This window comes from Sinocyclocheilus rhinocerous, unplaced genomic scaffold, assembly GCF_001515625.1.
Source record: "Sinocyclocheilus rhinocerous isolate Xijiao unplaced genomic scaffold, SAMN03320098_v1.1 scaffold1719, whole genome shotgun sequence".
Classification (NCBI taxonomy): domain Eukaryota; kingdom Metazoa; phylum Chordata; class Actinopteri; order Cypriniformes; family Cyprinidae; genus Sinocyclocheilus; species Sinocyclocheilus rhinocerous.
In genome coordinates this window covers 469,094-482,813 of record NW_015664048.1, presented here as the reverse complement: position 1 = coordinate 482,813, position 13,720 = coordinate 469,094, and the positions used below count along the sequence as shown (strand labels likewise).

At 33.4% G+C, this 13,720-nt stretch overlaps 1 protein-coding gene across 1 annotated transcript in view; it reads left to right on the top strand.

Moving 5' to 3' along the window:
- LOC107729592 (cGMP-dependent 3',5'-cyclic phosphodiesterase) overlaps positions 1 to 11,493 on the top strand; it is a 32,325-nt gene extending 20,832 nt beyond the window's left edge. Inside the window, 9 exon segments of the mRNA XM_016540173.1 lie at positions 45 to 115; positions 4,609 to 4,731; positions 5,661 to 5,748; positions 6,274 to 6,384; positions 6,481 to 6,580; positions 8,839 to 8,951; positions 9,039 to 9,077; positions 10,364 to 10,470; positions 11,050 to 11,493. Of these exon segments, the coding sequence (XP_016395659.1) occupies positions 45 to 115; positions 4,609 to 4,731; positions 5,661 to 5,748; positions 6,274 to 6,384; positions 6,481 to 6,580; positions 8,839 to 8,951; positions 9,039 to 9,077; positions 10,364 to 10,470; positions 11,050 to 11,284 (987 nt within the window). The 3' untranslated portion in view covers positions 11,285 to 11,493.
- Positions 11,494 to 13,720: the final 2,227 nt, after the last annotated feature.

The following is a 13,720-nucleotide window of genomic DNA, read 5'->3' as shown; positions in this document are numbered from 1 at the left end:
GGTGTGTGTGTGTGTGTCTGTGTCTGTGTCTGTGTGTGTCGCAGGGCGTCCTGAGCATGTTTGAAGACATGGGCGTCATCAACACCTATAAGATCAACCTGCAGACTTTAGCCAGGTACAGACTCTCACAGACCGACCTGTAATAAATATAATCAAATCTAAAGACAGAGAAAAGAAAAATCTTTTAGAAATCTAGTTAAACTCATGTACCGAGCTCTTAGAAATAGAATATTTGCTTTTAAGTTGGTTTAATATGGTTTTGAACTATTACTTCTATTTTGAACTCCTAATTTATCATTTATACCATTTTTTACTACTTATGTTTAATTTATACTGTTTTATTTATACAGTTTATGATATTTGATTTTGTACTGATTTATAAAATGTATACTACTTTGTACTACTAATTTATCAAATTTATACCATTTGGTACTATTAATTTATACCGTTTATATAATTTTACACTACTAATTTATACAATTTGTACCATTTTGTTCTACTAATTTATTATTTATTGTATTTGATAGTACTAATTAATAAAATATTAACTATTTATACTACTAAACTGAAAAAATGATTAATTGAATTTACTATATTTGTTAAGGTAAGTTGTTGCAATCGGTTTATTTTAGCTACATTTAAAAAAAATGATTTAGTTTGAATACTTTGATTTTTCTTTTTAATGTTTTAACTGATTGACAGCACTAGTATTTAATTACAGGACTTTCAATATCAGATATGATTGTTTACTCACCTGGAAGGTCTTCTCATTAATCTCTGTAATGGGACTGCATGACACCACATACTCTGAGGTGTGCGGCACAGGCTGCCACATGATTGTGGTCTGGGTCTGAGCTTCCTGGGGCAGGTTTGTCTCATTGTAAAGGCCACTGAAGGGGAAGCCAGGTTCAGGCCCCTCGCTCACCTGCACCACTGGCACTCTCTGGCCATCTGCTCCCGGCAGGGGGATGTAGACCAGAGGCTCGCGGTGGCTTGGGGGATGAGGCTGCTGGCCTTTATTGCCCAGGTTGTAGCTCTGATATTCAGTGTAGATGTGTTGGCCCTGGTGCCCCAGTGTGTTGTGTCTGTTTGGCCCCAGCATATGCACGTGGTTGTTAAAGTGGTCGTTGTCTTCTGGTACATCCAGGATGTCATGGCGGGGCCGGCTGGGGTCAGGGAGCTGGGGGGTCAGCTGGTGAATTTCCAGTTCTAGCAGGAAAATTGTGTTGGGGCAAGCAAATGAGTAATGCAATAGCATATTGCAGCAGAGGGCAATGTAAAGCACATTTAATTCATTGTGCTTTGATTATATCAGCCATGCATTTATTTCTTTTAAATTAAAGTGATTAAAAAAGGAGCTGCACATATCATGTAATATTATATAATACATATCACCAGCCTTGCTATGTAATATGTATTAATAGCTTCATAAAATATCGTCATAAAATGTATTGTAATAACAGTTTTAGTGCAAATAGTACCCACAAACTACTTAAAATATGCATTTTAACATGTAGATGTGGATTCAGCAAGAACGCATTATCAAAAGTGTCACTAAACATATAATGTTACAAAAGATTTCAAACAATAGTTGTTCTTTTGAATACTCCATTTGTCAAAAAATCCTTAAACTATTACTATTTCAACATTGACAATAAGAAGTGTTTCTTGAGCAGAAAATCAGCATATTAGAATGATTTCTGAAGGATCATGTGACACTGAAGATTGGAGTAATGACTGCTGAAAATTCAACTTTGTATCACAGGAGTAAAATATATTCTAAAATATCTTAAGATACAAATCAGTTATTTTAAATTAGAGACTTATTTTTTTTTTAAAAAGTAAAAAGTAAAAAAAAACCAAAGGTGTACTTACGAGTTTTTGCCTTTCCAATCAATGGAATGCTTCTCTGAGCATTATTTAATGCCACAATCTTGATAACGTACTCTGTGCCCGGTTTCAAACCTACATGTATAGACCACAAAAACGTTAATAAAAAACTATCAACATAATTAAGGAGAAACAAAAAGGCACAACATTATGAAAGCTATAAACAGAGAAAGAACAGTACCAGAGATGGAAGCGAAGGTCCTGCCAGCCTGAGGTCGAGGGGTCAACTCTTTAGGAATGTCTCCAGCCTCTTCATAAGTCACATAGTATCCAGTGATAGTGCTTCGTGGAGGCTCCCAGGTGAAGGAGATCAAAGTAGGAGTCAGAGAGGTGAAATGGAGGTTTGTGGGTGGGCTGATAACTGGTTTTGCTGAAAAAAATATTTATTAAATAATTTATATTATGTTATATTATATTATATTTATTATATTATACCTGTAGTAGCTGTAAGGGTGAAAGGCTCACTACGTGAGCTTCCATTCAGAGTATAGATATTGATTTTATAAGTGGTTCCTGGCTCCAAACCTGCAGAATCATATGATCAAATCAATCTCAGTTTTCAAAACAAATATTTACCCAGCATATGCTGCAGCCTGTAAAACAAGTTAATATAGTTATATTGTTTTGTACCAGTAATGGTGTAGGTGCGGGTGTGTGTGTGTGTGTCTGTGTCTGTGTCTGTGTGTGTCGCAGGGCGTCCTGAGCATGTTTGAAGACATGGGCGTCATCAACACCTATAAGATCAACCTGCAGACTTTAGCCAGGTACAGACTCTCACAGACCGACCTGTAATAAATATAATCAAATCTAAAGACAGAGAAAAGAAAAATCTTTTAGAAATCTAGTTAAACTCATGTACCGAGCTCTTAGAAATAGAATATTTGCTTTTAAGTTGGTTTAATATGGTTTTGAACTATTACTTCTATTTTGAACTCCTAATTTATCATTTATACCATTTTTTACTACTTATGTTTAATTTATACTGTTTTATTTATACAGTTTATGATATTTGATTTTGTACTGATTTATAAAATGTATACTACTTTGTACTACTAATTTATACCATTTATACCATTTGGTACTATTAATTTATACCGTTTATATAATTTTACACTACTAATTTATACCATTTTGTTCATTTTGTTCTACTAATTTATTATTTATTGTATTTGATAGTACTAATTAATAAAATATTAACTATTTATACTACTAAACTGAAAAAATGATTAATTGAATTTACTATATTTGTTAAGGTAAGTTGTTGCAATCAGTTTATTTTAGCTACATTTAAATAAACAAATTTAGTTGACTAACTTTCAACATTTTTTTTATTTAAATGTAGCTAAAATAAATAGTTTGCAACCACTTACCTTAAAAAAATGTAGTATAATTTTTTTCAGTGTAATTTATACAATTTATACCATTTGGTACTATTCATTTATATAGTTTATATTATCTTATACTACAAATTTATGCTATTTGTTCTACTAATTTATACTATTTATACCATTTTGTACAACTAATTTAGAATTTATCCTGTTTTATACTAATTTATACTATTTGTACTACTGTTTCATGATTTGTACTATTTTGTTCTATTAATTTAATGTGATTTTTCTACTCATTTATATTATTTTGTATTACTAATTAATAAAATTTTGCTGTTTTGTTTTAGTAATTTATACAAATTTTTGTACTGCTAATTTACAAAAAAATACTGCTAATTAATATAACTTTAGCTACTTTTAAATACATTTTTTACTATTAAATTATACAATTTATACCATTTTGTACTACTAATTAATTCAGTTTTGCTATTTTGTGCGACTGATTTATATTACTACTAAACTGAAAAAATGATTAATTGAATTTACTATATTTGTTAAGGTAAGTTGTTGCAATCGGTTTATTTTAGCTACATTTAAATAAACAAATTTAGTTGACTAACTTTCAACATTTTTTTTATTTAAATGTAGCTAAAATAAATAGTTTGCAACCACTTACCTTAAAAAAATGTAGTATAATTTTTTTCAGTGTAATTTATACAATTTATACCATTTGGTACTATTCATTTATATAGTTTATATTATCTTATACTACAAATTTATGCTATTTGTTCTACTAATTTATACTATTTATACCATTTTGTACAACTAATTTAGAATTTATCCTGTTTTATACTAATTTATACTATTTGTACTACTGTTTCATGATTTGTACTATTTTGTTCTATTAATTTAATGTGATTTTTCTACTCATTTATATTATTTTGTATTACTAATTAATAAAATTTTGCTGTTTTGTTTTAGTAATTTATACAAATTTTTGTACTGCTAATTTACAAAAAAATACTGCTAATTAATATAACTTTAGCTACTTTTAAATAAATTTTTTACTATTAAATTATACAATTTATACCATTTTGTACTCCTAATTAATTCAGTTTTGCTGTTTTGTGTGACTGATTTATATTATTTTCAACAAAAAGTTGTGATCTAAAGAATTAAAATGTCAAGTAAAAAGTAATTTAATATTCTCCTTACATCTTGCACACTACTAAATCATCACTTTTATTAATATAAAGTTTCTTATTAAGTTTTGAAACACATTTGTAATGGTAAAAATGTCAACTTGAACGGACTCGGGCATAAAAAGCCTGATATTTGTAGAGATGATGAGAGGAATCTATAGTGAACCTGTGTTTTCTCTGTTGTGTAGGTTTTGTCTGATGGTGAAGAAGGGCTACAGAGATCCTCCGTATCACAACTGGATGCATGCCTTCTCCGTCTCACACTTCTGTTATCTGCTTTACAAGAACCTACAACTGTCTAACTACCTCGAGTAAGCAGAGACTCACTCAAACCAGCGGCTTTACAGGAACCAGCTGCTTTCCCATTGCACCACAGCATAATAAAACACTATAATAAGTCATTATGTTGTGGGGAGAGCTTTGAATCATTTTAGTGAATCACTTCATTCAGACAGTTCACGTAAATGATTCCCTCCACAGAGTCACTGCACCTTGTTTTAATGTAGTGAATTATTTAAGATGCTGCTGCTGCTGTTTGTCACGTACTGTATGTTTAACTCAGTTCTATACATTAGGATGTTTTCTGCTTTTAATATTGTTTTGTTTTTTCATTCACTGTCACTCTAATTAAGGTGGCTAAAATCTTGAGATCACATGATTTTTTTAGTGCTTTATACTGTTTTGCACAACTAATTTATACAATTTATAACTTTTTTTTACTTTTAATTGATATTATTTTATATAATTTGTAATATTTTGCCTATTTTTGGCTTTTATTCTATTTTGCACATTTTTTGATTTGATTTTGTTCTCATAATTTATCAAATGTATACTATTTTTGTACTAATTTTTACAATTTGTCTTATTTTGTACTCATTTATACATTTGATACTATTTTGTACTAATTTTTACAATTTATATGTATTTGTACTAATTTATACAATTTGTACTATTTTGTACTAGTAATTCATACAATTTATTCTACTTTGCACTACTAATTTTAGCAATTTATACGATAGTTATCATAATTTATACAATGTATACCATTTTGTTCTGCTATTTTTTTACAATTGATATCATTTCGTATTAATACTTTTTGTCATTTATTCTATTTTCTACTACTAGTTCTTGCAAGTTATATTATTTTGTTCTACTAATTTTTACAATGGACATTTATTTGTACTAATTTATACAATTCATACCATTTTCCTCGACTGATTTATACGTCTGATTCTGGCAGAGATATAGAGATTCTGGCGCTCTTCGTGTCCTGCATGTGTCACGATCTGGACCATCGAGGAACCAACAACTCCTTCCAGGTGGATTCGGTACGTCATGAACACCTTCTTCTGAAGATCTAGAGACGCTTCGGAGTTTGTGTGGAATTGCATGAAAAGTAATAAATTAATGTGTTTATACGCTGTATAAAATTTTATATATATATATATATATATATAAAAACGTTAATTTATTTTATACAGTTTTTACAAATCAGCCTATCTGCAAAAAGAGGTTTTGTTTTGTTTTTGTTTTGGCAGGATTTGTCAGGTTTAGCTCACTCCTGGGTATAAATGTATCCCAAAATATGGCACACACCCACACAATATGACTATAGCCCTGTTTACATGCGTCCCAAATTCTGTCTATGGATACAGCTATCATACAGTCGTTTTACTTTGAATCCACACATAACAGCACAGTTTAAAGTGTTGTTTTGAGTGATTGATGGATGAGTAGCTGCTGTAATCTCATGTGTTTGTACCTGTGAATGTGGTCTGAGTGATCATTTCAGACCCGTTTATACAGTGTGTGTTTGCTGCCCTCTGCTGTTCACCGCGTTCACACACACTCAGCACTGATCTAGTGTCTTGTGTGTGCTTGTGTTTCAGAGACATCACTTCGCTCAGGCCATCGCCATCCTCAACACACAAGGCTGCAACATCTTTGAGAAGTTCTCCAGAAAGGTGCATCACTCCTTCCTCGACTCCGATTACAACAGGGAAAAATCCTTCAATGGTTTTGTTATCCTGACCATGATGCTTTGCTCTTTCTGTTTTCAGGACTATCAGCGGATGCTGGATCTGATGAGAGACATCATCCTGGCCACAGATCTGGCTCATCACCTGAGGATCTTCAGGGACCTGCAGAAGATGGCTGATGGTGAGACCCGGCGTGATTGTTTTCAGCTGAATCTCAGGTCACAAATAAATTAATGCATTGAGAGAAAAATATTAATTTTGTAAAATAAAAATTATAATGTAAATAAGTAATATTAACAAATGTCAGCCACAGGGTTATTATAGTTAACTAAAACTAAAACCATAAAAAAAAAACACTTTTGCTAACTGAAATAAACATTAACGAAAAAGTTGCCGAAGAAACATTTTCATTTAGTTTAACTTAAAATAACAAAAATGACTAAAAAAAAAAAAAAATTTAAAAATAAAACTATAAATAAAACTAGATAAAAAAGTTTGTCGAGACAAACTTTAGGTTGGCTTGAGAAAACCTAGCCTGAAAGTTTAAAGCAGTTGTAAAAGCCTGAAGTTTGATATTTTTTGGTAGATTAGATGTTGATAACATGTTTCTAGCATGATAAGCATGTTTTTAGCATGATTAGCCTGTTAGCATATTGATGGCATGATTAGCAAGATACTAGCATGTCGCTAGCATGTTTCTAGAATGATTAGCAAGTTACTAGCATGTCGCTAGCATGTTTCTAGCATGATTAGCATGTCACTAGCATGTTAACTAAAACTAAAATCATTAAAAAAAAAACTTTTCCTAACTGAAATAAACATTAACGAAAAAGTTGCCAAAGAAACATTTTCATTTAGTTTAACTTAAAATAACAAAAATGACTAAAAAAAAAAAATAATTTAAAAACCTAGCCTGAACGTTTAAAGCAGTTGTAAAAGCCTGAAGTTTGAAAATTTAGATAGATTAGATGTTGATAACATGTTTCTAGCATGATTAGCAGGTTTTTAGCATGATTAGCCTGTTAACATATTGATGGCATGATTAGCAAATTACTAGCATGTCGCTAGCATGTTTCTAGAATGATTAGCATGTTGCTAGCATGACTAACATGTGACTGGCATGTAGCTAGCATGATTACCAAGTTACTAGCATTTTGCTAGCATGTTTCTAACATGATTAGCATGCTACTAACATGTTGCTAGCATGATTAGCAAGTGACTAGCATGTCGTTAACATGATTAGCCAGTTACTAGCATGTTACTAGCGTGTCTCTAGCATTATTAGCAAGTGACTAGCATGCCGCTAGCGTGTCTCTAGCATGATTAGCATGTCACTAGCATGCTGCTAGCATGGTTAACATGTCACTAGCATGTTGCTACCATGATTAGCATGCTACTAGCATGTCTCTAGCATGATTAGCAAGTAACTAGCATGTCGTTAGCATTATTAGCAAGTTACTAACATTTCACTAGCATTATTAGCCAGTAACTAGCATGTCGCTAGCATGATTAGCAAGTTACTAGCATATCGCTAGCATGTTCGCAAGTAACTAGCATGTCTATAGCATGATTAGCAAGTTACTAGCATGTCGCTAGCATGTTTCTAGCATGATTAGCATGTCACTAGCATGTTAACTAAAACTAAAATCATTTAAAAAAAAAACACTTTTGCTAACTGAAATAAACATTAACGAACTAGCATGTCGTTAACATGATTAGCAAGTTACTAGCATGTTGCTAGCGTGTCTCTAGCATGATTAGCAAGTGACTAGCATGCCGCTAGCGTGTCTCTAGCATGATTAGCAAGTGACTAGCATGCCGCTAGCGTGTCTCTAGCATGATTAGCAAGTGACTAGCATGCCGCTAGCGTGTCTCTAGCATGATTAGCAAGTGACTAGCATGCCGCTAGCGTGTCTCTAGCATGATTAGCATGTCACTAGCATGTCGTTAGCATGATTAGCAAGTTACTAGCATGTCGCTAGCATGATTAGCATGCTACTAGCATGTCTCTAGCATGATTAGCAAGTAACTAGCATGCATTTAAAAAAAACACTTTTGCTAACTGAAATAAACATTAAGTGAAAATGTTTCTTTGACAACTTTTTCGTTAGCTTACCTTAAAATAACAAAAATGACTAAAACTAAAACAAACAAAAAAACTATAAATAAAATAATAATAATAAAATTACATAAAAACTAACAAAATCTAAACTGGACATATAAAAAAAGCTAAAAAATAAAATAAAATAAAAATGAATTCAAAATATTATTTAAAACTATAATAGTATGTCAATGACACTAAAATAACACTAGTTAGTCCTGAAGAATAAAATATAAGTTAACTGAAATAAAACAGCTGTGTTTAGAGCTGTTGTGAGATCTTGACTGGAGTTATTAGTTGATGTGAGTATTATCCTCTTCATCATCATGTGTTTGTAGCTGGTTATAACCCGAGGAGTCAAGCCCATCGCAGTCTGCTGCTGTGCCTCCTCATGACCTCCTGTGACCTCTCAGACCAGACCAAGGGCTGGAAAACCACCAGGAAGATCGCGGTACGAGTCCCGAAGCTCACAGACTCACCAGAAACACGCGGCGCTCTGTCAAACGCTCTCTCTCACTCTTCTGTGTTTGTTTCGCAGGAGCTGATCTATAAAGAGTTCTTCTCTCAGGGGGATCTGGTGAGTTAAACAGCAGTATTATGTTTTAAGTGTTTTTAGTTCAGAGAGGTTTCTATCTGTGCTAACCGGACTTGATCAAAGACACTCGTTTAATTACCTTTCCAGCCGACATGTGACCAACTTTCAACATGTCAATAGCAACAAAAAAAAAAAAGACAAAAATCTGCATATATAATACTAAATGGTTGTAAAAAGGTTAACAAACAATTATAAGTTAATGTTAAAATTTTCTCAAAATTTGTTGAATATATGTTGAAAAGATTTAGCAATTTGTAAAATTGAAACAAAATTCAGAAAGTTTGATTCACCAGACAAATGTTGAAATTCTGACTGGGTTCCATTATTCGTGTAAATACATTTTTTTTTTTTTTTTTTATTAATAAAAAGAAAATGCTGAGATATTTGACATACCACTGGAAAATATTTATTTGTTGTACTATAGTATTATAGTATTTTCATTTTTTTTTTTTTTTTTTCTAATATCTAATATTTATTTCCAGCGTGGCTTTTTAAATTTACATTTTTTTAATGAATGTTTATTAAACCTTTATTTGCTTTTATGGCTCATATAGTCTGATACAGTGAGAATATGGAGAGAAAAAAAACCTTTAATCTTATTCAGAGACTCAAACTGAACAAATTATTCAATTTGCTGCAGATGCTGATATTTCTATGATGAAATCCTGCTGCTTGTGATGTAAATCAATGAGATCTGTCTAACAGTAGAGCAGATACTGACATAAAATGATAGAAATATCAGTCGTCTCTATATCTCCAGTAATCTGTCTCAGTAAGATGAGATTGAAATGCTCCAAACATATAATGCAGTGATTGAGAGCTGAAGAAATAAAGGCTCCTCAGAAGATGTGAGATGTTCTGGAGGCTTGTGAAGATCATTCCTCCGCTGAGGAACAGTGAAAGTAAAGCTTCTGGAAACAAACGCTCCTCAAAAGATCCTGAGGATCAGATTTGAGACTCTAAAACATGATTGATGGAGAATCAAGTAAAGCTGAGCTGCTTCAGTCCAGTAAGTGTTCATCTGGAGATATTACTGCAGTTATTCTGACCTTTACTTGATCAAAATCACTCAAGATCTGACACGTGAAGCTCCAGCTGAAGCTGAACGTATCTACAATTACACTAAAAGAGCTTCGACTGGATAAAAAACTATCAATCAGAGACAGAAGACATGAGGAGATTGAGTGTGAAACAGGTTTAACAGCAAATCATATCATTTAGAGCTTTATGAATTCATGATTCACAAGACTCTGTTCTTGTGTCTTCAGGAGAAGGCGATGGGAAACAGACCCAGTGAGATGATGGACCGTGAGAAAGCCTACATCCCTGAACTCCAGATCAGCTTCATGGAGCACATCGCCATGCCAATATACAAGTCAGAGAATCACTCATTTCATGCATGTGATGCTGGTTATTCATCAAGAGCAGGGGCCTCATTTATAAAGCGTGCATACGCATCTTAAGAGTGTGCATGCGCTTAAATCCACAACAACGATCATAAGTGACCCTGGAGCACAAAACCAGTCATAAGGGTTGAAATTGAGATTTATACATCATATGAAAGCTGAATAAATAAGCTTTCCATTGATGTATGGTTTGTTAGGATAGGACAATATTTGGCTGAGATACAACTATTTGAAAATCTGGAATCTGAGGGTGCAAAAAAATCTAAATATTGATAAAATCGACTTTAAAGTTGTCCAAATGAAGTTCTTAGCAATGCATATTACTAGTTTTGATATATACTAGTATTTGATATATTTTTGGCATAAAAGAAAAATTGATAATTTTGACCCATACAATGTATTGTTGGCTATTGCTACAAATATACCTGTGCTACTCATGACTGCTTTTGTGCTCCAGGGACACATTGACTACATTGGTTTCTGTGCAACATTTTATAAATGAGGCCCCAGCTCTAGAGTTTAACTTAACTCTGCTGGTTTTCTTTCAGGCTCCTGCAGGAGATTTTCCCACGTTCGGCCGAGCTTTACGAGCGCGTGGCCGCCAACCGCGAGCAGTGGGCCAAAGTCTCGCACAAGTTCACCATCCGCGGACTACCGAGCAACAACTCGCTGGACTTTCTGGACGAGGAATTCGAGCTGCTGCAGTCTCAAGGCGCCTTCGGAGATGATTCGCATCGCATGAACGGTTGCCTGGACGACGAGTGCGACAAACACGACCAATGACGTCGCTAGGGCAGAGGTCACCTGACGGATTGTGTCTTGGTAAAATTCCGTAGTTACCGACGAGGCTTTGAGGAAAGGTTCGTTGTCTCCTTTTTGCCGTTTTGCACGATGAAGGACGATGGATGGTGCTGCGCAGTCGGCGGAGTGTGTAATGTTACGCAGACATTTGGACTGAAAAAGTTATATTCTCAGTGGCCCCGTTGTAATAGCTAAACATTTTATTCTAATTGAAAAATCATATTTCACCTAAACAACTAGATGAATGAAATGTAACAATTCCAGCAGCCCAGTGTTACATTTTTAAAAAGTTGTAACAATTACAGGTGTCTGGTGATACATGTTTAAATCAGTGTTACGTTTTTAGAACTTGTAACAGTTCCAGCTGCCTGGTGTTACAGTGTTACATTTTTTAAACTTGTAACAATTCCAGAAGCCTGGTGTTGCTGTTTTAGAGCTTGTAATACTTCCTGCTGCTTGGTGTTACATTTTTACAACTTGTAACAATTCTAGCAGACCAGTGTTACATTTCTAGAACTTGTAACAATTCCAGCAGCCAGTGTCACGGTTTTTAGAACTTGTAATAATTCCTGCTGCCAAGTGTTACATTTTTAGAACTTGTAACAATTCCAGCACCCTGATGTTACTTTATTTATTTTTTTTAAATCTTGTAACCTGGAAGCCAGTGTTACATTTTTTAAAAACTGTAACAATTCCAGCAGCCTGATGTAAAAAAAAAAATTTAAATCTTGTAACAATCCTGGAAGCCCAGTGTTACATTTTTTTAAAACTGTAACAATTACAGCAGCCTGATGTAAAAAAAAAAATTTAAATCTTGTAACAATCCTGGGAACCCAGTGTTGCATGTTTAAACCTGTAACAATTCCAGCAGCATAGTGTTACGTTTCTGGAACTTGTAACAATTCCAGCAGCTTGATGTTACTTTAAAAAAAAAAAAATCTTGTAACAATCCTGGGAGCCCAGTGTTACATTTTAAACCTGTAACAATTCCAGCAGCCTGGTGTTACATTTCTAGAACTTGTAAGAATTCCAGCATTCTGATGTTACATTTTTAGAATATGTAATAATTCCAGCAGCCTGGTGTTACATTTTTAAAACTTGTAACAATTCTGGGAGCCCAGTGTTTTTCCAGCTGCCCAATGTTACATTTTTAGAATGTTTTTTTAGTAGTTGTTATTTTGTTGCACATCCAAGCAGAAGCAATTTAAAATACTACAAGAAAAACTAAGCCACTGTTTTCTTTTCTGCGTCCTCAGCGTACAGAAATTGTCAGACGAAACACATCTTTGGATAATTAATCTTTTGCTTTCAACCAATTTCGCCCCTCAGACGTCAGTTCTCCCTGTTTACACAGAAAAACGCAACACAACAACATTTCTCCATTCCCGAAATCCCAAAACCCAAACCAATCATTGGAAATCTCAGTCAAGCGAGCAGCGAGCGATTAGAGCGTGTGTGACGACAGGCGTGAAAACACACGGACCCCGGAGACCTTCTGAAACCGTCGTGGAGAAACTTTTCGAAGCTCTGTACATATAGTTGTGTTTTAAAGGGCTACGCGGCCCTCACACTTTTCTTTCTCAGGATGGCAGAATGTGTGCGTCAAATGGACCTTGCCTTACAAATGTTTGCGTTGCCTTCCTGAGTGACTTTAAAAGAGATCTATGTATAAAAACGTTCGGCCTTTCTATGTACAGTTCTGAAGCTACATGGATATATAGAGATATCTATTTGCCGTGTGTAAATGTGTGTTTGCACAGGTGTGACTGTAAGTGCATTTGCCAAAATCTGCAAAGGAACAGAAAACAGAGTGATGTCAGTTTTATGATTTAACCTGATGTCAGTTTAATATTAACCTGCAGTGGAGTGTCAAATTCACAGAAAACTCCATCATATTTCACAACAAAATCAAAAGAATAAAATAAGTTACATAACATTTTATGATTAAAATTTTGCATTAAATATTAAGCCTGTTTTTAAGACCAATATCATTGTAATATATATATATATATATATTTTTTTTTTTTTTTTTTTCATTAATGTCATAATGAAAAATTACTGTTATAATGGTCCTAAAAACATGTCTTCATGCAAATTTTAATTTATTTATTTTAGATGAGTTCTGACCTGCTGTATTTGAAAGAAAAGATATATATAAAAAGACTTCATGCTGGCAGTCAACTTTAAATAATTTAAATGCTTTCTTATAGAGTTTCCATTGTATTTTAAGTTAATAATTATTACAGATATGATACTATTGTTTTCTTGTGCAATAAGTGGTTTTTGCGTCGCCTTGTGTACATAACATCCATTTCTAAATTATTACTTTTTACACACACTTTGATTTAATGAATCTATTTTCTGGTATTTGTACACGTTTGTACCTGTAGGTGACGGTAAATAACATTGTTTTTCTTT